Source organism: Marmota marmota, unplaced genomic scaffold (assembly GCF_001458135.2).
Source record: "Marmota marmota marmota unplaced genomic scaffold, marMar, whole genome shotgun sequence".
NCBI classification, from domain to species: domain Eukaryota; kingdom Metazoa; phylum Chordata; class Mammalia; order Rodentia; family Sciuridae; genus Marmota; species Marmota marmota.
The window spans coordinates 21192080-21219833 of NW_026000221.1; the positions used below are offsets into that span (position 1 = coordinate 21192080).

The 27754-nt window shown below is 40.4% G+C and overlaps 2 protein-coding genes across 12 annotated transcripts in view; one reads left to right on the forward strand and one right to left on the reverse strand.

Moving 5' to 3' along the window:
• Positions 1-664, reverse strand: part of Rspry1 (ring finger and SPRY domain containing 1) — a 44304-nt gene extending 43640 nt beyond the window's left edge. For 3 of the 7 annotated variants that reach the window (XM_015488682.2, XM_015488678.2, XM_048792140.1), the window contains exon 1: positions 501-658. The gene's annotated coding sequence lies outside the window, so the exon portion shown is untranslated. Of the gene's footprint in view, positions 1-146; positions 420-448 lie in introns of those variants that run through there. The other 4 variants (XM_015488683.2, XM_048792142.1, XM_015488679.2 and 1 more) reach the window with 4 other exon arrangements.
• A 131-nt stretch (positions 665-795) lies between these two features.
• On the forward strand, positions 796-27754 carry Psme3ip1 (proteasome activator subunit 3 interacting protein 1). 5 transcript variants are annotated; one of them, XM_015488688.2, is made up of 8 exons: positions 928-1187; positions 10042-10135; positions 10668-10809; positions 11341-11439; positions 11842-11963; positions 15572-15705; positions 19066-19130; positions 26797-27754. In XM_015488688.2, the coding sequence occupies exons 3-8, from the start codon at positions 10683-10685 to the stop codon at positions 27012-27014; spliced, it is 765 nt and encodes a 254-aa protein (XP_015344174.1). In that variant the 5' UTR covers positions 928-1187; positions 10042-10135; positions 10668-10682; the 3' UTR covers positions 27015-27754. The 5 variants fall into 5 exon arrangements, with proteins under 5 accessions (XP_015344177.1, XP_015344178.1, XP_015344174.1 ...); XM_015488691.2 differs by lacking the exons at positions 928-1187; positions 10042-10135 and adding an exon at positions 796-921; XM_015488692.2 differs by lacking the exon at positions 10042-10135 and having other exon boundaries at positions 920-1127.

Genomic DNA, 27754 nt, shown 5'->3' on the forward strand with positions numbered 1-27754 from the left:
GGGGGGGGGGAGCTCTGCCTCCCACCGGAACCGCAAACTCCACAAAGGGAAATCCTCCTCCCCAAACGTCCTCCCCTCTACCCCAGGCACCGCTGAGAAGCGCTACTCAATACCGGGAGCCTCCCCGGGGGATACCTGCCTCTCACCTGGGCCTGGTTAGCCGCAGCGTCCTCCGAAAGGTGACCCCCCCAAAAACCTCCTCCAGTCAAGATCCCCGCGCCCCCCAAGGGGGAACACCCTCCTCCAGGAACCTCTTCAGGCGCCTTCGGCACAGGCCTTGGTGGAGAACCTCCAAGCTGCTTCCCGGGCTCTGCCCAACATCACCCCTTACCGGGCCCCTTTGAGGAGCCTGCCGGAGCCCCAGTCCTGTCTCTCCGTCCCAGGCTCGAGCGACTGTTGCCCACCCTCACAGACGGGTTCAGCCCTCGGACTCCCTTCCCTTCCGTACCCCCGTCCCCAGGGGGGTTCCCGGAGTAGCGCGGCCCGGACGCAGCACTGACTTTCTCCAGCTCCTGGGGCCACAGGAGGAATGGGACAGCTGTAGCGGCACGACTCCTTTGTGACAGGTCCAAGAGAGCTGTAAAGATGGACGCGAGGCCACGGCGCTGCCATTACGCGCAGGGCCCACCCCCGCTTCGTACCGCCCTGACCCTCCCTCAGTCCCCTAGGAAACGCCCCTTCCTAGGTGGCAATCCCTCTCCCTAACAGCCAATTATCTTTCAAGGATGGTGTCACGTGAGATCTCAGCCAGGCCCGCCCCTCAGGCGTAAACTGCCCAATCCCCTTGCTGAGGAGTGACTGGCCCAATCAAGTCTCTCCGGCTCGCTTTTGGGACACCGGATTTCCACCGTGCTCTTAGGAAGGAAGAGAGCTGTTGATTGGGTTAAGCCGCCGGAAGTGGGGCGGAGCTTTGTTGTGGCGGTGAGGAACAGGAAGCCCTGAAGGGTCAAAAGGAATACAAAAGCAAAGGCTATTTTCTTTCTTTATTCTCTCTCTCTCTTTTTTTTTCTTGTTCTTGTTCTTCTTCTTCTTCTTTTTTTTTTTTTTAAGTGTGAGCGACCTTTGAGGTGGCGGTTTGGGGTGGGCGCCACCGAGGGGAGGGAGTCTCGCCTCCCGCGCGCTGGTAGGTGAGTGCGGCCTGGGTCCTGGCCAGGCGGCGAAACCTGGACCTATTCGCCGAGGAGATGGTGAGCTGCGCCTAGTGTTAGGGGTAGTGCCAGGCCTGTTCTCGGTCCGCGTACTCGCAGGGTGTCTTGAGTGGCCGGGGCTTCGAGCTCGCGGGGCCCAGCCTGCAACGGAGCGGAGGGAGCCTGTGGGAAGGCAGCTGGGTGGTCGGGGGAGGTTCCCTGAGCGTCTCTTGTCGGCTCTCTCCACTTTTCTACTGGCCTGGGCCGGCTGTGTCCCAGAGGTCTTGAAACAGCTCCAGGCTGCTCAGGCGACAGGGAACTCCTGTTGGAAATGGGATAAGTGCAGCATGGGAAACACATTTATTATGTTCATTTGCTGTGCCAAGTGCATTTTCATGTAACTGAAAGATCGAGAGTTGAGACTTGGCGTTTGAGAGTTGTTGGCCCTTGGGAATCCCGCCCACCCCGGAGAAAGGGGATACCTGTTCGTTCATAGCCGCGGGGAAAACAAGATCTGTGGCCCTTAACTTAAAAATGCATATTCTCAGACCCTTACCCGCAAGTAGTCTGGCGGAAAAGGTCTTAAATGGGACCTAGGAAGCCAAATTCAGCCTGGTAGTCAGATTCTTAATGACCTCTTTTGTATCAGCTATGAGATAGGATTTGTCTATTAAGTTATTTGGCTGATATTGGTGTGTCCGCAGGGACACCATAAAGTGGTTTGGAGAGCACTGCTGCTGAAACGTTTGAAAGAAATCCGTGTGTAGACTCCTTCTGATACAAGAAATTGAGCTGAGATAAAGGCAGCTTTTATATATTCCAAATAGAGCCCAAGATGAGCTGTGAACAGTTTGTGAATGTCTGAAAGTAAAGGCTGCCGCAGTTTTTTTCTTTACTGAAGTCTTAATGCCTTTACCGTATGGGGAAATTCTTAAGGTTTTTAAGAAAGAAAAAATTATGTCAAGACCATGTACTTGTTTATCAGTCTTCACTTTTACCTTCCAAGAAAGTTTTCGGGCGGGATTTCTGAGGATTGAACACAAGGGCACTTTACTACTATGCCACAACCCCAGCCCTTCTTATTTTTTATTTTGAGACAGGGTCTCACTAAGGTTGCCTAGGGCTTCACTAAGTTGCTGAGGCTGGCCTCAAAATTGCATCCTCCTACCTCAGCCTTCTGAGTAGCTGGGATTACAGGTGTGCACCAGGCTTACCTTCTGCAAATCTTGATGTTTGGTTAGGGTCAGGCTGCTGCTTCTTAAATTGAAAAACCACGTATCTGATAAACGAAGTAATTTAAGTGTGTAGTTTGGCCATAGGCTCAATCATGGTGTCATATGCCTTTGTGGAAGCTAAATTTAACTTTTTCAGTATGTTTACTCTCAACAGTTATCTGTCTCTGCCTGGCACAACATTTGTCTTCTTTCTTAAATATGATTAGTTTTTAAGATTGTTTCATCTTTGTCTTTGATTTTTTTTTGTATTTTCACTGATGTGTCTATGATTTGTTTTTGTTCAGTTAGTCTAGTATTTATTAGACTTTTTTGACTCTGTGGATTAGTGTCTTTCATTAGTTATATAAAATCCTCATCCATTTTATATTCACAAATTGCTCTGTCCCATTGTTTATTGTTTACTGTAACAGACTTTTCTATTTTATATGTCCCTTTCTGTTTTTCTACTACATTCTGGATAATCTCTTCATTAATTCTCTTATTTCCAGTCTGTTATGATACTCATCCACTGAAATGTTAAATCCAGTTATTGCATTTTTAATATTTGTTTCTTTATTAGCAGTGCTGGGGATCAAATCTGAGCCTTGCTCATGCTAGACATGTGTCTATTCTTGAATTTTTTAGTTCCTGAACCAAGAAATTTGAGTTTGCCACTGTTGTACTGTTTCTTATTCCCTACTACTGATTTTGAGGTTTGATTTTTATTTCTTTAAAGATAGTAAGCATAGTGTTTTATAGTTGATGATTAATTTCACAGTGTGAATTCCCTTTGGGTCTGTTTGTGCTGTCCATTCTTGCTTTTTACTTCCCAGTTCACCTTTATCTTGAGGGTATAGTTCTTTGGGGTACCAGATTAAGATGGAGAAGGAGGTGGTTATCAGATTCCACATTCTGCCACATGCTGGCATTGAAACTGTGGCTTTCAGGTCAGATAAATCATCAGGATGAAATCCACTGTGAATATTAGACTTAATTTATGATTTTTAACATCCTCCTAGATTTTATTTAGATTATTTACTATCTTGTTAGCTTTTCTATTTCAGAATTATTTTTAAAGAACTTTTCAATTTTAGGGTTGGGGATGTAACTCAGTGGTGCAGCACTTGCCTAGCATGTGGAAGGTCTGGGTTCAATACCAGCATTCAAAAAAAAAAAAAAATAGTGAAACAAACAAAAGAAAAAAATATATAGATCTTTTTTAATATAGTAGTGGAGGATTGGTCTTAATTACCTAGCCTACTTTTTCTAGAAATCAGGATCCCCTTCATTGTGATTTTTGGATTGTATAATTTGTGATTCTTGCAATCCTAAGTGAAAGACGACTTTTCTTCCTTAAACTTCCTCAACGTTAGTGCCACAGCTGTTAAGCTTCCTTGTGGGGCATGGTGGTACGTGCCTGTAATACCAGCTACTTAGGAGGCTGAAGCAGGATTGCAAGTTCAAGGCCATCCTGGGCAACTTAGATACTGTCTCAAAACAAAAATGAAGTCTCAGGGTGTAACTCAGTGGTAAAGTGCACACCCCTGAGTTCAATTCCCCCATACTACCAAAACAAACACACAAAAAATAAGCTTCTTTGATGGCTTATTCTATTCCTTTTCTTAACTCTTGAGTGCTTGACTTCTGTTCTTAGCATTTAACTGTGTTCTACTTTTCTTTAAATTGCTCATATGCCAACCTTATCTCTTACTGAATGCAAGTTCTCTCACTAAAAAGTTAAGTGTCTATTCAGTACCTAGCATTGTGCCTTGCACAGAAAAGGTCCTTGAAAATCTCAGGGAGGCATCATGTTGGACATAGAAATATCAGTGCTAAAAAGTTTTGACATGGCCAGATTTCCTTCCAGTTGGAAAAACTGCTATTTCCCCCCCTGTGAGCTCCAGATGAAGTAGTTGGATTTATAAGTCACAATGTGTAAAAACTATAAGTAACATAAGAAACATGCATAGTGAGGGTAGTGTTATTTATATTCTGAGAGGTACATGTACATTGGGAAACCAAGGAGCAGCTAAGGGAACCAATATTTAAATCAGTGCTATTTCCTTTAGTATGTATAGTGCATATCAAATTCTTGTGCTATGGAAAGCTAAATAAACATAATTTTAGCTAATTGAACATGTTTTTTTTTTAGATGCCTAGAATGTGGCTACAAACTGCTCTTCATAATAAATATTTAAAACAGATTAAAGCTGAGCTTGGTGCATACCTGTAACTGATTCTGGGAGTTGAGGCAGGACGATCTCAAATTTGAGGCCCTCAGCAGCTTAGGGAGGCCTTAAGCAACTTAGCAAGAACCTGTCTCAAATTAAGAAAAGGAAAAAAGAAAAAAAAGGACTGAGAAAGCAGCTGAGTGGTAAAGCACCCCTGGGTTTAATCCCGAGAATCCCAAGACATTCAAACATAATCTCCTTTGTACTGGAGTATATTAAATAAATTCTGTGTTAGAAGACTGACTTTGTCTAGTAATTATTTTGTCTAGCAAAACTAACAGTGTTTTCTGTTACGAATTGTTATTCTCTGAAGTTTTTTTTTAAACAAAGTCTTGACGATTTGTTTATTTTTAAAAATATTTTTAGTTGCAAATGGTCACAATACTTTTATTTTTGTTTATTTAGTTTTTTTAACATGGTGCTGGGGAACGAACCCAGTGCCTTGCACATGCAAAGCAAGCGCTGTACCTCTGAGTCACAACCCCAGCCCCTCTGAAAAAGTTTCTTAGTAGAAGTGCCTTTTGGTCAGAAAATAGTCTTTTTTATTTGGAATATAGTAATAGTTAAGTTAGTTAGATGGCAAATTCCTCTTAGTTGCCATCCTGAATTTTGAAGGACAGGGTGATTTAACATCAGGGTTAAAAACATTGGAAAGCAGTAAACTATATATGTACTGACAAGGGAATGTATTGAACTATTATTTTTGTTATCCTGTGTGAAGCCTTAGAACATCATAACAGAAATCTGATTTCTTCTGGTGTATTTTTACATGTATAATCTACCTAATTTTAGAGTTAAAAGATTATGGTGGCCAGTGATGTAAACACTGAAGGTAGTCTGCCATCACAAAATTCAGTTCCCTAGGAAATCAGATCTCATTAAATTGCATCATGGCACTAGGTAAGTGGAATGATTTTTCAATCAGGTATAGCAATTATTTGGGGGGAGCAATGTAAGCTTTGTATTTTAAAACTTGCAGAGTGTGCTAGATAAGACCCTGAGCCCATTTCACCTCACCAATTTGGAAATTAAATACCAGTCTCCAGCATAAATACAGTAGTGTAGTATTCCACAGTTTCTTTGGCCTGAAATATAAGAACTTTGTTTTCTTGATTATCAGGCAAATTTGAAAACCATGGACTTTATTTGTGCCAGTTTGAAACTTTTAAATTTGGACAAAAGGATTTTGGTATGGCTTTGATTTTCCATGAATCCTCTATTTGAAGAACTTAATCCTTTTAAAAATAATATAATATTAGGGTGGGGGTGTAGCTTAGTGGGAGAGTGCTGCCTAGCATGCATGAGTCCCTGCGTTACCTCCTCAATACCACAAAAATAAAACAAAGTTATGTTTAATTTCATAATTAAAAATGCTACCTGAGTAAAGGAAGGTTGACCAGATTTACTCTAAAATTTAACACAGTAAAAGCAAATGAGCATTCCAGCATAAATCCACTGCATTCCTACATTGATACTCCCCCACAAGTGGAACCCAGGGCTTCGAATATGGTAGACAAGTGCTTTAACACTGAGCTACATCCCCAGCCCTTTTTTAGTTTATATTTTAGACAGGGTCTTGCTCAATTGCTCAGGTTGGCCTTGAACTTGATCTTCCTTTATCAGCCTCCTGAGTAGCTGGGATTGTTGTCTTGGCCTGCATTGATCTTGATAGATTACCATAATCCTGGGATGTTTGTTTTGATGTTTTAAATTATTCTAGCAAACAAAAGGGAAAAAGAAGAGACTTGTGAAAAATTTAGCTAAGCAGTAGGAGTAAGTCAAGGCAAGACAGTTCCCCAGCTCTTCTGTTTACTTCCAGAAAGAGGTCAGTGAGTTGGAGGCACTTATCACTTCACTATTGCAGAATAAACAGCCAATGGATCTTGAACCCTTCAAAGAAAAATACACTGTACAGCAATACTTCTCAGTATAAGTATTTTTAATCAGTTGGAATTATTTTATTGGGGGGGTGTTGAACCCAGAGGTGCTTTACCAACTGAGCTATATCCCCAGACCTTTTTATTTTTTTATTTTGAGACAGGGTTTCACTAAGATGCTCAGGGCCTTGCTGAGTTGCTGAGGCTGGCTTTGAACTTGCAATTCCCCTGCCTTAGCCTCCTGAGGCATGCACCACGATGCCTGGCCTAATTTCTGTTTTATGCAATCCCTTCTCCCACTTGTAATATTTGTTTATGTCACTAATTTATTTTTCCCCTACTGCAGATGGTATTGAGTTTTGAGTGCAGATGGTATTTCTCTTCCTCCTCTGCTTGAAATTAAGAGACTTGTGTTCAAAATCTGTAGTAATGGGAAGCTTTTCAAAGCCTTTATATATTGTGCTAAGTGTTTTACATGAATTATGTTATTTACCCAGACAAAAGCTTTATGTTATGTCGTGCTGTTTTGATCCTTGCTGTTAAGTGTAGTCTGTGGGTGTAGACACCAGGGCTCAGAAGAGTTAAGTGACTTGCACACCATCATACTAATAAGGGGTAGAATCAAATTTTGAACACAAGTCTCATAATTTCAAGCAAAGTACATAGTCTTTATCATTACCTGTACCTTCTCTTGATAAGGAGACTATAGATTAGTTGAATTCAAGCAGGATGTACTGAAAGGGGTGTAAAATTAAGCTTGCTTATTGGCAGTATTGACAATGAAGGTTTGAATCCTGAAAAAACCTGAATATTTCTTTCTTCTTTTTTTTTGGTACCCAAGGATGCTTAGCCATGGAGCCACATCCCCAGTTCTTTTTATTCTTTGAGACAGAATCTCAAAATAAGTTGCTAAATTGTTGAGGCTGGCTTTGAACTTGCCATCCTCCTGCCTCAGCCTCTCAAGTTGTTGGGATTACAGGCATGCACCACTGTGCCTAGCAAGACCTGATTATTATCCAGAATACTCAGGACTATGGCTACTTGTTTATTAAAATTTTCTGTCCATATCTTAGACCTTTCTTAATGTTGAAAGATGATCAAAATTAAATATACAGAGAGCCACTGGAGGTGTTGGAGGCAGGCAGGGAACTGCAGCAGTTGAAGTGCTTCAGCAAGTGAAGAGCTGTGGAGGAAAATGCACATTGAAGAAAGATAGATAAAGCATTGGTTTAGTCTTGTCCCTTTTGAACTCACAGAAAACCACTGCTAAGTGTGACCATCTACCTTGGCTCAAGTAAATTCAATACTTTGAGACAATTAAAAAAAATTTTTTTTGGCTGTTGATGGACCTTTATTTTATTTACTTATTTATGTGCGGTGCTGAGAATCGAACCCAGTGCCTCACACATGGTAGGCAAGTGGTCTACCACTGAGCCATGACCCCTGCCCTTAGTTGCTTTTCTTTACTTTGTAAGGTTAAGCAACTAGGAATGTTTGGCTCAGAAAAGTAACAAGTTAGGAGGAACAGGGAGTTGGCGTCAAACAACTGTCCTGTTGTCATCTTGGAAAAGATTTGGCTCCTTCTTGTGTAGTCCCAGTGGATTGAACCTATTCTTGGAGTTCATAGGGAGACAGATTTCAGTTAACTTTAAGGAGGAAGGTCAGGCCTGTCAGAGAAGGCTTGGCTGCCTGGGAAGGGAGTGCAGTAGTCCATCTTGAGGTTTTGAAACGTGAATTAGGTGCCCGTCTTCTAGGTATGTCTGGTGGATTCAGATGCTTGGTAGAGTTATAGGGACCTGTCTTCTCTGAATTATTTGCCAAGACATAGGTGAGGGGAAAAAACAGAGCTAATACAGGGTGAGAAAGGAGAGCTACAGCAAACAGCTATAACAGTAAGAAAGGGGGAAATTGAGAGTCCAGTATGTCTCTCCCATCCATTAGAGCCCCACCTAGTTTGCATTTCCTCTGCTAGGAATATTTAATAAATTGTTGGCTTGTTTTTTAGAAGAGGTGGTTCTGCAGACCTTGAGGAATTTGGGGTGTGGCACAGAGACTGAACAGTTCTGCTTTTGTAATAACCCTCTGGATTGAAATGTGGTGATGAGTGGTAGTGGTGAGAGGTGTCCAGGATGTGATGCTCATGCGGGAACAACAGCTTCTGTCAGTTGATTTAGGTTTTTTTGTAGTAATTTTCACAATTCTCTCTTGTTGTTATATTGTACTAAACCTCAAATAGTAGCTTTCAGGCCGAGACGATTACTATTTCTCTTGTTCTGAATGTTAGAGTGTGTTTGCTTCATTTCTAGCTTTATTAAATAAGAATGTTGCATGAACATTCTCAGCACTGGAATTTGATGTAGAAAAAAAGTTGAAATTGACATGCTCTTGTTTTCAACCAAATGTGGTGGTTTTGGGGGAGAAATATGGTAAAAGTGAGTAAGGGTATGATTTTTTTTTGGTACCAGGGATTGAACCCAGGGGTGCTTAACCAGTGAGTCACATCCCCAGCCCTTTATAATTTTTTTTTTTTAAATTTTGAGACATTTTGAGACAGGGTAAAAAAATGTCGAGGCTGGCTTTGAACTTATATAGTCTTCTCAGCTTCCTGATCTGCTGGGATTACAGATGTGGGTCACCATGCCCATCTAAGAGTAGGAATTTTTGATGTCAGGTTTGGATTTGATTTTTGGCTCTACCATTTACCATCTTTATTTCCTTAGACAACTGATAAAATTTCTCTAACTTATTTTCCATTTGTTAAGAGATAATATTTCTTATAGGGTCAACATTTATGTAAATACAAAGTATGTAGTATGTGGTATGAACTTAGTAAATACTATTACTTCATTTAATTAATTTTGGGGGGGTACTAAAAAGACCCAGGAGCTTTTTACCACTGAGCTACATCCCCAGCCTTTTTTATTTTTTTATTTTGAGACAGGGTCTTACTAAGGTGCTGAGGCTGGCCTTGAATTTACATCCTGCTTCAGCCTCCTGAGTAGGTGGGGTTACAGGAATGCCTATCAGCCTCCTGAGTAGGTGGGGTTACAGGAATGCCTATCACACTCAGTTATCTGCTTTACTTTTGTGATAGCAGACTTTCTTTCTTACTTTTAGTAAACTTTATTGTTTTTCTAATTAGCAGTCATCTTTAAGTGAACATTGGGTTGAGTATGTGCCTCTTTGTTAGGGAGTAATGTGAAGAATACATAACACGTCAGAGGATGGTTAATTCCACAATTCTTTGAAAGGAAAGAAACCAGCAAGCAAAAACAGAAAGAGGCTTAGTTTAAAAGGAATAATATACACTATTTTATCTTTATTTCCTTCTCCCCTCTTCTCTAAAGAAAGGTCCAGGTAGATGAGGAAGATACATAGGAGATTGGAAATCTTCTGCATAAAGACATGCATAAGATGGTCAAGATTGTTGTGTGAATGAGAAAAGAGAAGGAATGAAGATAGAATTCTAAGTGTGCAAACAGGGTGTTTAGAGGGAGGGTGGTTAAGAGGATTTGGCTTGATAGCTTGGAAAGTGTGTGGGAGACCTGGGTTCTTCTAGTTTCACTCTCCATTCCTGGTTGTGTATCTCTAGGCCTATCACTTCCCTGCTGTACAGCCTGGACTCCATCACTAAAGCTCTTTGGGTACCTGAGATTCTCATCTGAATTTCTTGGAAGCGAGAGCAGGTGAATCAAGATAGGGACCTGTCCCTGGAACAGGCATTTCAAGAAGGAATAATGTCAAATATTATGGAAATGGGAATTGGGGAGGGAGGAGAGAAGGGAAGGCAAGGGCAAAATACTACTGACTAATGGAGCAAATTATTTTATATGCATTTATAAATATGACAAAATAAACCCCACTATTATATATAACTGTAATTCATTGGTAAAAACTTTTTTGAAATATTATAGAAATAAAAGAGAATGAGAGCTGGGGAAAGGGTGAGATGTCCAGGAGACCAGTTTGTTTAGAATAGAGGGACACTGAGATTTACTGTGAAACGCCAGGTAATGAGAATTATTCCACGTTCTTTCACTGACTCTGTAGGTAACCTGATAAATTAGGGAAAATGTAATTTTGTTCTTTCATCAATGACCTAATAAATTAAACCATTTGAGGAAGAAAACATTTTAATCTATTCCTGGATGAAACAGAGCTCACTTGTTTCTCTTTGAAATTTTAATTGCAGTTCTTTCTCTCTCCCTTTTTTGGTAGACTGATTGTTCCAGTATGGATGGAGGGGATGATGGTAACCTTGTCATCAAAAAGAGGTTTGTATCTGAGGCAGAACTAGATGAACGGCGCAAAAGGAGGCAAGAAGAATGGGAGAAAGTTCGAAAACCTGAAGATCCAGAAGGTACATAGGCCTGCGGTTGGACATTTACATAGTGATCTTTAATCCTTATAGCACCTGCCACATAGGCATTAGTTGTCCTTGCTTTAGAGTCGAGGAACCCAGGCTCAGAGGGGGAACTGTGTAAGGCCTCTGTGGCACACTGGGGTGCTCGCTCACATCTCAGTCTTTCTTCTCTCCCACACTGCCTTCCGGGAGATTCTGCTAGTCTGTTCCATCTGGATAGGTGAACCCACAGTCTGAGCAGCTGAGAACACCGCTGCTATGGAGGGTGTGGGCTGATCCCTCAGCCATGTAACTGTCCCAGGCATGGGCCCTATTGACGTTGGTAGTTGGCCTTTGAGAACCTTTGACCCCTCTTCGAGATCCAAAGGGAAGCAGTGGGCTTCGTGCTATTTTTGTGTTATCCTCACCTTCAGATCATGCAGGACTTGGCTTTATATTAAAAATTCCTCATGATTCCAAAATAGTATGAAAAAATTCTAAAGTGTGTATCTCCCCCTCCCCCACTCTATCTACTCATCTTTCTTTCAGAGTGTCCAGAGGAGGTTTATGACCCTCGGTCTCTGTATGAAAGGCTACAGGAGCAGAAAGACAGGAAGCAGCAGGAGTATGAGGAGCAGTTCAAATTCAGTAAGGTTCAGAAAATACAGCGTCCAGGGGACTCTACAGGGTCTTTTTTGATCGCTTTTGCCTCATGTAACATTTTTTCTAACTAGCAGTGGAATTGTCTTGATTATCTCATCTCCAGATGCTCATTTGATAGAAAAGAGACAGCCTTCTGCCTTCTACACCACATTGAGCATTTTGTTTAAAGCTCAAGATACCCATTTAAATTCTATGCTAATATCTAGTAATGGGAGAAATGCCTTGATTTTATGCCATATCATCTATCTAAAAGCCATGGTGTTTAACAGTTCTTTCTCCTAATCCCCTGAAGAACCTGCAGTTTATTAAAAAAAAGAAAAAAAAAGTCTTATTTGTCTATATTTTCCCTTTAGCTTACTTAGTGTTCCTTTTAAATTATTTCCTCAGAAAACATGGTAAGAGGTTTAGATGAAGATGAGACCAACTTCCTTGATGAGGTTTCTCGGCAGCAGGAACTTATAGAAAAGCAACGAAGAGAAGAAGAACTGAAAGAATTGAAGGAATACAGAATATCCTTTGTACTTGGAGGGAAATCTGTACAGTGTCAGTATTCTCATAAATATTTGGTGATCTTCAAAATATTTTGCAACTCTACTCCCCTTTCAGTTCTTTGAACTCCTGAGCCCTGAATGACTGGTAGTGATCTGCAGGGTCTGTGTTGTTGCATGCAAGAGTTTAAAAAAACTGTAATCACAAGTCCACATTCTTTAGTATTGAGTACAGGCATAAATCCAGGAGGTAGCTGTATATATTCCTGCCTTGTGGAATTAGGCTCTTGAGACAGGGCAATGCAGTCAACATCATGCAGGGGAAAAATTGGCTTTTGAGTTAAATTTTTTTTTTTTTTTTTTTTTTTGCAGTGCTGGGGATTGAACCCAGAGCCTCATGCATACTAAGCGTATGTTTGCCCTCTGAGATACACTCCAGGCTCTGTGGTACCATTTTTTTTTAACAGCACTTGTCACTATCTGAAAATTGTCGTTTGTTTTTACTGGGTTGTTTTATCTTTTTACTGCTGAAATGCAAAGTAAGCTCCATAATCACCAGGACGTAAGCTGGGTGCAAGTGGTGCACACCTGTAATCCCAGTTATTTGGGAGGCTGAGGCAGGAGGATTGCAAGTTCGAGGCCAGGCTTGGTAACTTAGTGAGACCCTGTCTCAAAATAAAAAATAAAAAGGAGCTGCGAATATAGCTCAGTGGTAAAGTCCCCTGGGTCAATCTCCAGTACCACAAAGCCACTACTGCTACTACTACTAGCAGCAATAACAGAAAGACTTGACCACTACTTTTCCCAGTGCCTGACATGTAGTATATTCTTATGAAATATGTGAATAAATTAATGAGTGACTTTAGATGTTAATGTGGCCACCCTAACCTTTTTTCTTCCTTTGAGGAAATTTATTTGAATATTTCAAGCTAATGTGTTGAATAACCTCACTACTGTGTTTGAACAGGCTTCACCTCTGACAATGATGTGCTAGTTGGTCCTTTTTTTTTTTGCAGGAAATGTGCAGTTGGTTCCATTTTGAGTTATGAGAGAAACTGTGCAGATTCCCTGGGATTGTGTTTGGATATAAACTGGTTGCAAAAGTCCTAGCTTCCATTTTTAGTCTGTTAGTAACATTCAGATGCAGCTTGAGGATAGGAATTGACGGAAAGTTACTCCTCAGTTTCAGCTGTAGGAGTGAGACTAATTCTTTTGAACTCCCCAACCCTGACCCTGATGACCCCCCAAATAGTATTGTGTGTTGATATTTGTAGCAATGGGCAGATACATGTGGTACATTGCTTCAGACCCAAGCTTTTTCCTTCAAGGAAATACATTAATTTAGCACTTCTCATTTGAATTACATCTTGTTTTAGGTTGGCAGCAAGTGTCTCCCAAGGGAGCGTTCTGGAGAGTAGGGCTGTGTGAAATGCCCTTCAGTTTTCAACTAAAAGGAAGGAAAGAACAGAAACTTTTCTGTCCTGTTAACATTGTTTTAACAACACTACAGAGGCTCTGAGGGATGTTGGATTTGGCTGGAAACTTGGGAAGTTCTGACTGTGTAGAAAAACTGACAAAAAGCCGACCTCACCCCTGATGTATAATGCACTGATCCCATGAATACAAGCAGCCGGAGATGAGTGGAGATAGGAGCGGAAGAATTAGACATTTGGTTATTGAGGCTCTAGATTAGGAGCTGGCTCATAGCTTTGCATATTTTGACACGATACATCTCATAACATGATACTTCTGAATGCAAATAAACTATGGTTTGTGCCATGTAAACAACAGCACTTTAGATGTTAAACTAGTAGTTAGTAATATTATGTGTATTTAAAATTACGCAGTTTTAAGAAATTCTTCATCTAAAGAATTCCTTGATATTTTTGAGGTATGTGTCTATTTTTAAAGCATTTTGAGGGAAAAGGACTCAAGGAGGGAAAATCTTGTGCTTTAGCTGTGGAACAAAAATAAGATTACCACCTCTCTCCCTGCCAAAAAAAGGGTGGGACTTTTCTTCACTTTAAAAGAATAAAGGTTAAATGTTGTTCTTTGTCTGGGATCTGGTATTATAAATACATATATGGTTTCGTTGTATTTTTTCCCATTTTTGTTTTATTTTTTCAATATTTAATATTGAAAGTTCTCTTTGAGAGTTTCTGTTCCTTATTGATGAAGTTGCAGGTAAAAATGCATCAGGTGGGCTGGGTATAGTGGCGCATGCCTGTAATCCCAGCTGCTCGGGAGGCTGAGGCAAGAGGATCGAGAGTTCAAAGCCAGCCTCAGCAAAAGCAAGGTGCTAAGCAACTCAGTGAGACCCTGTCTCTAAATAAAATACAGAATAGGGCTAGGGATATGGCTCAGTGGTTGAATGCCCCGAATTCAATCTCTGGTACACTCCCCCCACCAAAAAAAAGCTTCAGGCTAGTGTTTTTTTGAAATCTCCATTTCTTTCTATTTTTTAAACAATATTAACATTCAGCATTAGCATATTATGTTTTTATTGATGAATTTGAGAATAGTACTGAGCATTTTACACAATGCCCATCTGATACTACAAATATTTAAGCTAATTAATGCTGTAGGAACAGAATTGGTGCCTAAAGAATTATCAGAATGAGCATTTCCTCGTTTCTGGTACCCAGTTTTCTCTATAGTTCAAGGACACAGAGATAAATAACCTAGATTTTGTATCTAGATTATGTACCTCTGCCCACCTCTTTGGGCTGCTGCTTGGATTCTTGGGCACTAGATGTCACTATTGTTCAGTAAGTTACTACCACATCTTAAGAACTTATACTGTGGCAGAATACTCTGTTGTCTAATCTGTTGTGAGAAAGAAAATAAAATAAAAGGGAGCCAAGGGGCTGGCAGAACAAGTGAAAGTGACAGACCTTGAGAGTGAGAGGTTGACATGGGGCATGAAACAGTGATGTGACAAGCACTCTGCTTATGCTTTTACAAATAGCGTTTTGTTGCTTGGGTTATGTTTGCACAGGATTTCTTATTAAAATCACCTTAAGAGAGTGTTAAAACGATTCTTGGGCCTCTGAGAGCCTTACTCAGTAGTCAGGGACAGGAGACAGAAGAGGGAGTCTTCGTGTTTAACGAGCTTTGAGGGAATTCTGATGTTGCATTGTACCAGTAGAGCGGGAGTTAGCCTTCATGATCCAAGTTTGAGTGCCACTGATAGTCGTAAAGACATCTGCAAAATCCAGTTTCACCCTTGATAGGGAGAAGCACATATTTTAAGGGAAACCATAATTTCTCCCTGTTTCCTTCATATTTCTTAAGATCCTTGTTTTCTCCTCAAGCATGTCTTTGATAATACTGGGTTCTCTGGATATGCTTAGATTGTCATTGAAAGTCAGAGGAAAAAGTTGCTTGCCTGTGTTATTTTGGACTTGATATACTGTCTCCCTTTGAGGTCACCTTCGTTTCTGTTTAAATCAGCTGGATGTAACAGGCAGAATAAAGAGGTAAGGGGCTGTTTTTTTTTTTTTTTTTAATAAGTAGGCCAAAGATGATATGATACAGCCAAAGGGCCAGTGGATTATATTTGTTGTCCTCCTTTTGATTACCATAGTCCTGTGGCTTTTGTTTAGTTTGACCCTTAACCTGTAACTCACAGCAATCTCAACAAGGTTGGAATTTCTGCAGAAAACAAGAAGGAGGTGGAGAAGAAATTAACTGTGAAACCCATAGAAACCAAGAACAAGTTCTCCCAGGCAAAACTGTTGGCAGGAGCTGTGAAGCATAAGAGGTCAGCCAGCACTTCCATGGTGTGAATCTTCCTCTGGCCGTGTCATCTGAAATGTCACTTGTATGGGATCAGAGCAAAAGATTACCTAACATATGTCTTTGTGAGGTTCCCTCAGTGTGCTCGCCTCCCTGTCTCCTTCCAGATTCGGTGTTTTTCTGTGTCCTCTGACCCTTGTATCTCTCATCATTTGTTCAGCTAAAAAATAGTAGCTGCCATGTGTCGGGCATTGTGTTAAGTGCTTCCTGTGTGTGGTTTCATTTATCTCTCTCACATTTTCTACGAAGTACAGATTATTATAATCTCTGTTTTACAATGAGAAGGTGGAGAAATTGGGAGGTTGGAGAACTTTTGTTCAAAGTCACACATCAATACAGCAGTTCAGTGTTTGAGCTGTTGTGTTTCTAGGCAAGTGAAGTAGCACGTTCCGTGCAAGAATTGTGTACAGGGTCACGGGAACAAAGGAGGAAAGTGCACAAGGCTGCCTGGTGGTGCACAGGCTCGCAGACACACAGGCTCGTGCAGGAAGTTAAGGAGGCACGAAAAAGATGCTGATAGGGTAGGACACTAGGGCTTTGATAGGCAGATAAGGGAGAGAACCTTCCAGGCAGAGGGAACAGCTGCTGCAAAGACATTGAAAAAACAGAGCAGCTGTGACAGGGTTATGGAGCTGGCTTTGGCTTGGTTTGATTGACATGGCAGTGGTAGCACTACCTAGAGATTTTGATGGTTCTTCATCAAGTTTGCTCTTCCCTTTCCAGATCCTGAAATGGCACCATAGTGATTGAATCGGGTCGTGTCAATTTGACCATCCAGACCATGGGCAGAATGATGTTTAGTTTAAATGCAGTCTATTAGGAAAATCAATATGGTATATTGGCAACCAGCCACACGTTTTGAAGGGAGTGTATTGATGCATTCTTGTGGTTTGGCACATCATCCATCTGCTGCAGATGTTCCTAGGAGCTTTGCCTACTTGTAAAATGTCATCACGGTACAGCAGCTGAGGAGAGGGGATATCAGTAGCTTCAAAGGGCTAACAATTCATGGGTTATTCTTTGCTCAAGCTTTTACACAAGGTCCAGTGTTTCTCAGGATTTGGACCTGGGTCATTCTTCCTGGACTGTGCCAAGGAAGGACTCTCCGGATGGGCATTTAGTTACCTCTTGGCCAGTGCTTTTGCTGGTGCAGAATGGCTGTTGTAACTATCTCCCTTACTTAGTCTTTAGATCTCCTTTAGAAAGGGCTCTGTTAGCTTATTTAGTGACCTGAATAAAACCCCTCTTAGGTTTTGAAAATACATTATTTAATGTTGCTTTGCAGAGCAAAGCAATGAATTAGCCTTTTGGAGGCAGGAGTTCCTAACCTCCCCTGCCCTGGGTAATTAGAGTGACCTAAGAGTCTGTTAATAATGTGTATTTCCAGGCTTCATGAATTCTGGTTCAGTAAGGTTCAGTAGTCTATGTATAAAAGCATAAAAACGAAACAAGTATCCATTTCATACCTTCTCCAAGTTTTTTCTCAAAGACTTCTCCCAAATCTTTTCTCCAAGTTTATTTTATTTATTGATATAAATAGCTGTCAGTTAACTAGCATGTTCATGTGAAGCCTTTCTTCTCAGAGGCTTCCAAAGTTATAAATTTTCCTCAGCTTTCATTGAACGCAAGTTGTATATTTTCTTCTTGTATTTTAAACTTTGACTTAGGAATAATTTAGAATTATTTTTGAATTTCTGTAGTGAGCTAATTTAACTGCATACACACACACGTGTGTGTGTGTGTGTGTATGTGTGTGTGTGTGTGTGTATTTTGCAAGGCTGGAGATCAAGCCCAGGGCTCCCGGCGTGCTAGGCAAGCCCTCTGTCACTGTGCTGTATGCCTAGCCTGCTTTCATAGTGATTTCTTGATTTCCTCCATAGCTCTGTTGAGTACATACTTTTAAACTCCTTAGAGTAGTCAGTGCTTTTGGGTAAGTCTGTTTTCCTAATGTTAATGTTTTACTTGGTACCCCTTTTTCCGTTCTTTTACTTTTTTTGAGGGGCTGGGGATCGAACCCAAGGTTGTTCTACCACTGAGCTGCATCCTCATCCCTTTTTGTTTTTATTTTGAGACGGGGTCTTGCTAAATAACTGGCCTCAAACTTACAGTCTTCCTGCTTCAGCCTCCCTAAGTAGCTAGGATTGCAGGCACGCCCCCTCACACCTGGCTCCATTCTTTTACTTTTTAGTCTTTCTAAGTATTGTTTGATTTTCTTTTTCTTTTGTTAAGTTTCTAGTTGTGTCTCTGCTTTTATTTGTTTATTTTATTTTTTAATTTTTCTGGTGCTGGAGATTTAACCCAGTGGCAGTGGTGCCCTGTCTCCCACTGAGCCACATCTTGGCCTTTTAGACAAGTTCTCGCTAAATTGCTAAGCCTGGCCTTGAACTTGCCATATTCCTGAAGTTTCTAAGTAGATTTAGTTTATTTATTTTAATCAATATTTTTTATATCATTTCTACCGTCGTAACATTGTCTGTTTATTTATAATTTTTCTTATATTCTTGTTCTGGAAAAACATGACTGAGAAATCTTAAAATTACAAATCATTATTTTTCTTTCTACTAGTTTGGATTTATGTACCCTAATAGAAATAAGCTTGAAATTTACCAGGCATACTTAGCAAAACCTAAAGTAAATAGCTATCTCACTTCCCTGCAAAAAATATGTGGACCTTAGACTCTGTAGTTACAGTCCCACTCTTCCTACTTTATGTGCTACTATTGTCTGGGTCTTCAGTATGGTTGTGTTTAATGCCACAAATTACATGTTTGTTTGTTTGTTTGTTTTAATAACACTTGTTTAGACTTATATTTGTATTTACCACCTTCTTGTTCACCATCCCTTCCTTTTGGGATGGATTAAGGCCTTCCTTTTGGGATAATTTTTTCCTTTGTTAAGAAGTACACTCTAGACATTCTTTTAGCGACAGTCTTTTGGGTGACTCTCAGAATCTGTAGCATGTTATTGAAGATATTTTCTTTAATCTTTGCTAACTTAAGTAAATTTTTGTCATTTGTGAACCTGTCCACATATTCTTGAATTCCATCTGTGGTTCTAATTGAACTGAATGATAAAGATAACAAAAAAAATCAGAAATTTAAATACTTCACCTCTTGGATTTTATCAGGAGTTTAAGTTGTCTTTTATAACGAGTTTTATAATTGAAAGGAGATTAAGAACCTGAAATGAAGGCTTTTCATTTCAGATCATCCCAGCTCCTTGAGGCTGCGTAAGATCCATATAAATGGTTTCTAGAGCTGCTGATTTCCTAAGCTTTTATCCCCAAGATTGGACATAGCTCAAATCACCATGGTTTTTGTTACAGCGCAGAGAGTGGCAACAGTGTGAAAAGACTGAAACCAGACCCTGACCCAGATGACAAGAATCAAGGTGAGTGGCAGCCTTCATTTCTTTCTTTTACTCATAATAAACATGAAGTACCGTAAAAGGCTGGCATGCACTGAATCTGTAAATGAGTACATTTAACTCTCTTCAAATAAGCCTACTAGATTTAATTTGCCAACTATTTTATACCAAACAGGATTTATACCCAAGAGTATGTCAGCTGCCCTGCAGAAGTAATATGTTAGAAACCAGTGGAACTGATAAATGACAGTTGTGCTCTCTAAGGAGTGCTTACAAAGCCCTGGTCAGATGACCTCTGCTCACAAGAGGTTTTTCTCTGTCTCCCTCAAAATGTCAAGTTTCTTGATTTCACCTGCCTTGCTACCAGTAGGAGGTAGAATGCCTGGCTCTCTCTGATTGTTATATTGGATTGAAGCTAAGTGCTTAATACAGTCTCCAGAAGTATGCTTTCTTTGGGTGGTTACTTTTATGCAATGACTCTGCCTCTGTTTTAAGTTGTCACAAAGTTGTAGGGAAGGGGAATGTTTCTGGGGGCTGGATTTGGGATGAGAAATTCAAGATTCTGTTTTCAGTTTCACCTGACTCCCTATGGGATTGAGATTCTGAACATCTATCTATAAAACAGGGCTTATGTTTATTTCTTTCTCAGAAAAATAATGAATGCTTTTAAAAATGTTTCTGCAGAGTACCAGTGATAGCAGGTTGTTGCTGTTAGTACTCTTTTGCTCTAGAACCTACTTTTAAAAAGACCTTTAATGGCTGTACATGGTGGTGCACATCTGTAATCCCAGTTGTTTTGGAGGCTGAGGCAGAAGGATCACAAGTTCAAAGCCAGTCTCAGCGACTTGATGAAGCCCTAAGTAACTTAGTAAGACCCTGTCTCAAAATTAAAAAAAAAAAAAAAGGGTGTGTGTGTGTGCTGAGAATGTGGTTCAGTGATTGAGTGTCCTTAGGTTCAGTCCTTAGTAACAAACAAACAAACCAAAAAAAAAAAACTTTAATGTAGAGGCTCCCTTCTATCCATATTCCCTTCAGTTCAGCTCTCCTTTCCACAGGGAAATAGTGTTATATTTTTCTTCTGTATCCATCCAAAACTATTCTGTTTATATACAAGCAATTATAAATATGTATTTTTAAAAATACTGTATTATAGATAATTTGAAACAGACTCAATATAATAGTGTATTGATCCCTATCACCTAATTTCAACAATTTTTTAAAAAACTTACTTTTGCAGTATGGGGGTGAAATCCCAGGTCTTGCACATGCTAGGGAACTGCTCCACCGCTGAGCTTCTCCTCCGTCCTCTAACAAGTTTTAACGTGTTTTCTGTCTTCATTTATACCTCCCAAGCGTAATATTTTGTGACAAGTCCTAGACATCATATAATTTCATTTATAATTCTTTAATTGTATTCTTCAATATTTATTTCTGAAAAGTTCAATATTCTTCAATATGAGTATATTCTTCAATATGTATTTCTCAAAAGTTCTTTGTTTCATTTTAATAAATTGTAATACTATGAATATATCACAATAATTCCCTTATATCTATTATTATTATTATTACTACTGCTACTGCTACTACTCATTTTCCTAAATTACCTAAACATTTTTTGGTAGTTATTTTTTAAAAAACCAGGATGCAAACAAGGACCAAATATCATAAACCTTTAAAAAATATTGAAATATAATTCACATATCATAAAATTCACCCTTTCAAAGACTACAATTCAGTGGGTTTTAGTATGTTCACAATGCCATACAGCCATCACCTCTATCTAATTTCAAAACATTTTCAACACTCAAGAAACCCTATTCCATTAGCAGTTACTCCCTGTTCCCTCTTCCTCTTAATCACTAGCAGCCACTAGTCTACTTTTCGTCTCTGTGGATTTGGGACCATTTCTTATAAATGGAATCAAGCAATATGTGACCTTTTATGTCTGGCTTCTTTTTAGTTAATATGATGTTTTTGAAGTTCGTCCATGTTGTAGCATGAATGAGTACTTTTTGCTAATGGCTGATGATATCCGTTGCATAATACAACATTTTGTCCATTCATTAGTTGATTAGCATTTGGGTTGTTTCCACTTTTTGGCTGATTTGAATCATGATGCTGTGAATATTCATGTACAACTTTTTGTGTAAAACAGCTTTTCAATCTCTTGGGTATATACCTACAAGTAGAATTGCTGGGTCATTTGGTAATTCTGTGTTTAACTTTTTAAGGAGCTGCTAAGTTTACTTTTAAATGTAAAAGTTACTTTTCCAAAGTCCTTTTTACTTTTTGAGACAGGGCCTCTTAAGTTGCTGAGGCTGGCCTTAAACTTTCAAACCCTTCTGCCTCAGCCTCCTGAGACATTGGGATCATAGGCATGCACCCTTGTGCTTGGCCAGTCTTTGATACCCTTTGAGTTACTTTTTGTACATGGCATGATATAGAGATCCAGTTTCATTCTCTGGTGATATCTATTTGTCCCAGCACCATTTGTTGAAAAGATTCTTCTTTCCTCCAGTGCACTGTCAAGATGTCCTTGTTGAAAACCAATTGAACATAAATGTATGGGTTTATTACTATGTTCAGTTTTCTTTTGGTTAATCTTTATGGCTGTCCTTATGCCACTGCCACACATTTTTGGTCACTCTGACTTTCTAGTAGGTTTTGAAATTGGGACGTGTCAAGATTGTTTTGGCTATTCAGATTCTCTTCCATTTCCATCTGAATTTTGGGATCAGCTTGTCAGTTTCTAGGGGAAATAAAAGGAGCTGAGATTTTTATAGAGAGAGATTGGAATCTGTAGAATAATTTGGAAATATCACTGTCTTATGATATCTTAACAATAGGCTAATATGTCCTTTAATACAAATTTAATTGGTTGGTCCCTTCTTTAAAAATATTTTTTGGTGGTTTTCTTTAATTTTTGTTTTGTGTGTGAAGAAACTGGGTTTGTCCTGTGGGGTTTTCCATACTCTAGATTTTGCTAATTGTATCCCTGTGATGTCTTTTTTTTTTTTTTTTTTAATGTTTATTTAGTTGTAGATGAACACACAGTATCTTTATTTATTTTTATGTGGTGCTGAGGATTGAACCCAGTGCCTCACACGTATGAGGCAAGCACTTTACCCCTGAACCTCAGCCCGCTGTGAGGTCTTCTATTCTGTGTTTCCTGTAAAGTGGTAATTAGACCTAGAAGCTCAATAAATTCACATTGATTCTTTGGCAAGAATATATCAAATATTGTTTTCATGCTTCTGATCATTGTATAAGTTTTATTTTACTTTAACTTACTCTTGTGTTTATTGCTTAATTCATTGGTTTACCTTAAGAATTTTTGCATATCTGCATATAAAGAACTTCTTCATTACATTTTAGTATTCCTTTATACTCTTATACCAGGGAATATTTATCTTATTTTTTATTCATAAATATTGTTTCTATTCTTCCTATTCTGGTGTTTTAATAATAACCCTGTCATGCATGATTTTTTCATTTGTGTGAATATATTCAGATTAAATACTTAAAAGTAATTGTTGGGTCAGAGAGACTATATGCATTTGTATATGGAGAAATAGTGTCAAATTGTCACTCAGAATATTTATCCCAGTTTACACTTTCATCTACAATGTAGGAATTCCTGTTCACTGACATCTTTTTAATACATAGGAACTTACATGACTGCTTTAATAGGATAAATGTATATATATAGTTGGCCCTTGTATCTACAGGTTCCACGTCTATGGATTTAATCAATCATGGATTGAAAACAATTGAAGGAAAAAATTAACTCTGTACTGAAGCTGTTTAGGTTTTTTCTTATTATTCCCTAAACAGTCATTACAACAACTATGTATGTAGCATTTACATTGTATTAGGTATTATGAGTAATGGAGAGATGATTAAAGTATATGGAAGTATGTACACAGGTTGTATGCAGATACTGTACCACTTTTTACCAGGGCAGGGGGTCCTGAAGCCAATCCTGAAAATTCCGAGGATACACATATACTTGATTGTGATACACACACACACACACACTCTAAATGGGAATCTTAAATACATTTCAGCTAGTAGACCACTTGCCCTGTCTCTGTTGTTTCCCTCCCTGTTTGAATGAGTCACTGGAAGGGAAAACTGTGGCTTCTTTGAACTCTGTTAGGTACTTTTTTCAGAGCCATCTTTTTTGTCTTTCTAAATACCTTCTTCCAGCCCCCACATCCTCGCAGCAGAAGTTAGGCAAGAAGTATCCTCCTTAGCTAGAAGGAGTTAAGGCCCCGTGAGAAGAATGCCCCCTGAAACTTGCTTCAGAGTCTTGTCCTCAGCAGGAGAAGGATTTGCCTCTTTGTCCCTCAAAAGATAACTGGGACCCAGAGAGATTCAGTTTCCCCACTGAAGACTCTGGACTTGGCCTGAGCAGAGCCAGTGAATGCAAAGTTGGCTCCATCTACTCCCAAGTCACGCATCTGCCCGCATCCCAAGAACATTCTCTGTTAGTAATTTTCTGTAATAATTTGGTATGACAATGTGGTCCAGCAAATACAGAAGTTGGCAGGAAACTTCACCAAATGGGTGAGATCAGAGGGCACCATTTTGTTCTCTTCGGACTGCTAGCTGCTTTTGGAATGAAATTTGTCAGAGTTGCATTGCAGTCTTTTTTTCTTTCTTGAAACCTCCTAGATAATTGGAGGTTTGGGTCTTTTCACTTAAACTCTTCTGATCCCACAGTGGTCCAGATTCCTTGGTCGTATTTTACAGCTGGCTTCCATTATTCCCTTAGGCCAGCTCTTGTCTTCTCTAGATATTCTGAACTTGAGCCTTTTTTTTTTTATCAGCCCCTTAAATTAAGTTCACACTTGATAAAACAAAATGCCTCACTGAATAGCATTCCCATAAATAAGTTTCCTAAGTAATTGACTCACATACCCTAATAAGGTATATATTTTTTAAACAACCAAATATTTCTGCCAGAATACTGAAAGTATGTATTCTGTATGTGATATATGATAATGGTAATGAACGTTCAAGTAACAAGAATGATATAGCTTGATGTCATGTCTCAATTTTTAAAAGAGCATCCAATTTTTACTACTCCTGCCTACCCGCCCCCAGATTCATCACTTGCAGTGGAACTCTACATTTCTTTTCTTTCATGTTTGCATTCTCACACAGTAGACGTTCTGGCCTATTCTGTGCCAGACCTATGCTGTGCGTCCTGGGGAAGGAATAGTGAAGAGTGAGCCCTTGCCGTCCAGGGGTTACAGTGAGTGAGAATTCAGACAAGCAGCCCATCTTGTCATTTGGACTATGCATTCTTCTGCAGTTTTCTTATCTTTAATTTCAATGATCTTGAGGTTACAGTGATGAGTGGAACTTTATCTCCCTGATTTAAGTGGCTTAAGATACTTTTTGAATTTTGCACTTGCCTTTTTAAAAAATTATTTGAATCAGTAATATATGCACATAATAAAAAGCTCAAAAGGGATAAGAGTGTGGAGTGAAAAGTCAGTCTTCCCTCTTCCCCCAGCCATTGGTTTCTTTCCCCTGAGCAGCCACAGCTACCATTTTTTAAATGTATTTTTTCGGATACTATCATACATTTGCACGGGCATCCCTGTTCCCCCACCCTCCAAATTGTAACTTTTTTTTTTTTTTTTAATTTTAATATTTATTTTTTTTTAGTTATCGGCAGACACAACATCTTTTGTTTGTATGTGGTGCTGAGGATCGAACCTGGGCCGCACGCATGCCAGGCGAGTGCGCTACCGCTTGAGCCACATCCCCAGCCCCCAAATTGTAACTTTTACACACTGTTCTTCCTGTTGGCTCTTTTCCTTTTTCACAGTATCTTGGAGATTTTTTAATTCCAGTACAGAGATGCTTTATTCTTGTTACTGTGGTTGTTTTTGCAGTGCTGGAGATGAATCCATGTCCTCACTTTTCCAGTAACCTGCACCCCAGCCTGACATGCTTTATTCTTAGCTGCTGACTAGAAGTCCATTACTTAGCCAGTCACCCATTAATGGACAATTTTCGCAGCCTTTTGCTACTGTGAACAGTGCTGCAGTGAGTGTTCTCTTATGAACATCTTTTGAATTTGAAGGCCATTGCCAAATTTCCTATATTCCCTCAGCAACATTGAAGTTACCCCTTCCTTGCACATTCCTGCCTAATATACTGTTTATCTTCCTAGGTTTAAAATTCATCTGTTTCTTTTTCTGTGAACTGTTCATATCTTCAGTCTGCTTTTCTATTCAGTTGTTGATTTTTTTTTTTTTAACAGATCAGAACTCCTTATACCTTGAAGACACTAGCTTTTGTGATATTTGTTGCACATATTTGCTTCTGCCTGCTGGTAACCGTCTTCGTGATCATTGTCAGCTTTCCTGTTACTGACATATCTGTGCTTTTAACATTACATAACTTTAGCACCTTTTTTCTCCTTATTAGAGCATCCCATAAAAATCAGCAGATGCACTGAGCTCCTGAATTCTGTGCACTGGCTGTTTGACAGCTCTTTTGGCTTCTTGGGTATTTTTCAGTGACCCCTGGTTTTATATCCTTGGAACCCAGTCTCTTTTTTGCATCTACTTGAGGTGTCTATGAAAGTGAGGTGTTGATGTAAGGTCTAAGGCAAAGCCCAGAGGGAGTTGTGTTTGTCAGCACAGGGCAGTGACAGATGAGCTCCGCTCTCCCTCTCCAGTGAGCTCTGGTATCGTTGTATGGTAGTCTCTTTGATTTAGACTTAGTTTAATATTTTCTATTCTAAGTAGTCTATAAGCTTGCCAAATCATTTGACTTCCTCCTCCGTCAACAGGGCTGATCCCTACATGGCAGGTTGGTAGGGTGATAAAGCAGGCTGGAAACATGCGAGGGAAGAGGGGATGGAGGAGAGTTCCTAACTCTTCTTCAGCCGTCAAGTTCTGCATCTCCTAGATTGAGACGTGCGTGCTGTCACTGCAGTGGCAGAGTAACTGTGGGCTTCCTGGGAAGAAAAGAACTCCAGATCCTTGGTGAGAGTGGTGCGTGGCCCTAATGTCTTACCTGACTGGCTTCAGTTTTCTCTTTCTGTAAAAGAGAAATGTGACAGCAAGGCACATTACTAACCCATTTCTAGATCGCTCATCTTTCTCTCTCTCATCAGGGAAAAGTGGCTTTTCTTAATAAAGAGCGTTATTCTGCGGCTGATTGGTGGCCTTCACCATGTGTCCCTGCTAGCCAGCGTGTCGACCGTCTGTTAATCTGCCATCACCCCTACTGTTGAGCATGTGGAGCCCTTTATCTCCCCGTGGCTGTTTCTGCCCTAAGAGTGATTAAGGAACGAAATTAGACATGAGTCCCACTTGCTGCGAGGATGGGGAATCAAACCACAACAGACAACACTGCAAGGGGTTCGTTCTGTCTCAGAGCTGGTGGGAACGGAGAATGTAGTCAGGTTCTGGGTTAGAAAGGCCTTGACTCAAGGCCCAGCCCTGCTTCTTTACCTGGAGAATCACTTCACCCCTTGGAGCTGCACTTCCCCCAATGTTTCCTCATCTGTGAGACAGGAGGACGAGTCGAGCCTGAACAGGGTTGTTGGATCTATGTGGCTTCTGGGGCAAGGCTTCGGCACAGTGCCTGGCACATGGTAAGAGCCTCTCAATTTTGGAAAAGAGTGATGAGTAACTTGTTGTCCGTCCTCTTTTTTTTGCAGAGGCTCCGTCCTGCGTGTCTCTTGGAAGCTCCTCCTTGAGCGGCCCCTCCATCCACTGCCCTTCCGCTGCTGTCTGCATCGGCATCCTCCCAGGCTTGGGTGCCTACTCTGGGAGCAGCGACTCTGAGTCCAGCTCAGACAGCGAGGGCACAATCAACGCCACTGGGAAGATTGTCTCCTCTATCTTCCGAACCAACACCTTCCTCGAGGCGCCCTAGCTCCTGCCCCCTACCACAGGGAGCTCCTCCCCAGAGTGGTCAGTCCGTCCGTTCTGCCTACGGGCGTTACCTCCCTCAAAAAACTCCTTTGTCTATTTCCTGTGCACACCGTGACATTTTTAACCTAATCTGAAAATGTGCCAGAATCCACTTGTGACCCAAACTGTTTGGTTTCTCCTTCCACCTCAGTACAGGTGACCCACCTGTCCCGCTGCCTTTCTTCTGATGTACTGGGGCAGGGCCAGTCCCAGCAGAGGTCCCACTGACAGTGTCCTGGGAGGACAGGCACCATCTGGCTTGCAGAGGGTTTTACTGCTTTCCCAGTTTTTCTTTGTCCTTTCCCAGTAGCACAAGGAAGCAAGGGCAGTTACGGGACAGGTGCCGTCTGTCTAAAGCTTAGTGTAGAGGAATGTGTTGTTTGGTTCTGCCTCACTGGGGAGCATGGAGGGGAAGAGAGCTGGTCAGGGTGGAGCGGAGCACCTCCCTGGAACTAAACCACCTTGATGTTGTGTGTGACGAAGTAAAGATTATAAACCGGATCTGCAGGGGACATCACTACACACCCGGCCTTCGTCTGAGGTTCTTCCTTACTCTTGCCTCTTCCTCTCCGCTCCATCCAATCTGAGTCATGGAGGAAGGGAAGGAAAGCCTCCATCTTCTACTCAGACCTTTTCTCTGCCTGGCAAATTATTTTGTTTTTGTTTTGAAATAAAGGTTTTAGTTTAAGATTCTAAACCTTA

What these genes read in the sequence shown, in the direction of transcription:
- Psme3ip1 (XM_015488687.2), top strand. An exon ending in TGAGGAGCAGTTCAAATTCA is followed by an intron (nt 11,440 to 11,841) that starts GTAAGGTTCAGA and finishes TTATTTCCTCAG; the next exon opens with AAAACATGGTAAGAGGTTTA. An exon ending in CCCAGATGACAAGAATCAAG is followed by an intron (nt 19,131 to 26,796) that starts GTGAGTGGCAGC and finishes TTTTTTTTGCAG; the next exon opens with AGGCTCCGTCCTGCGTGTCT.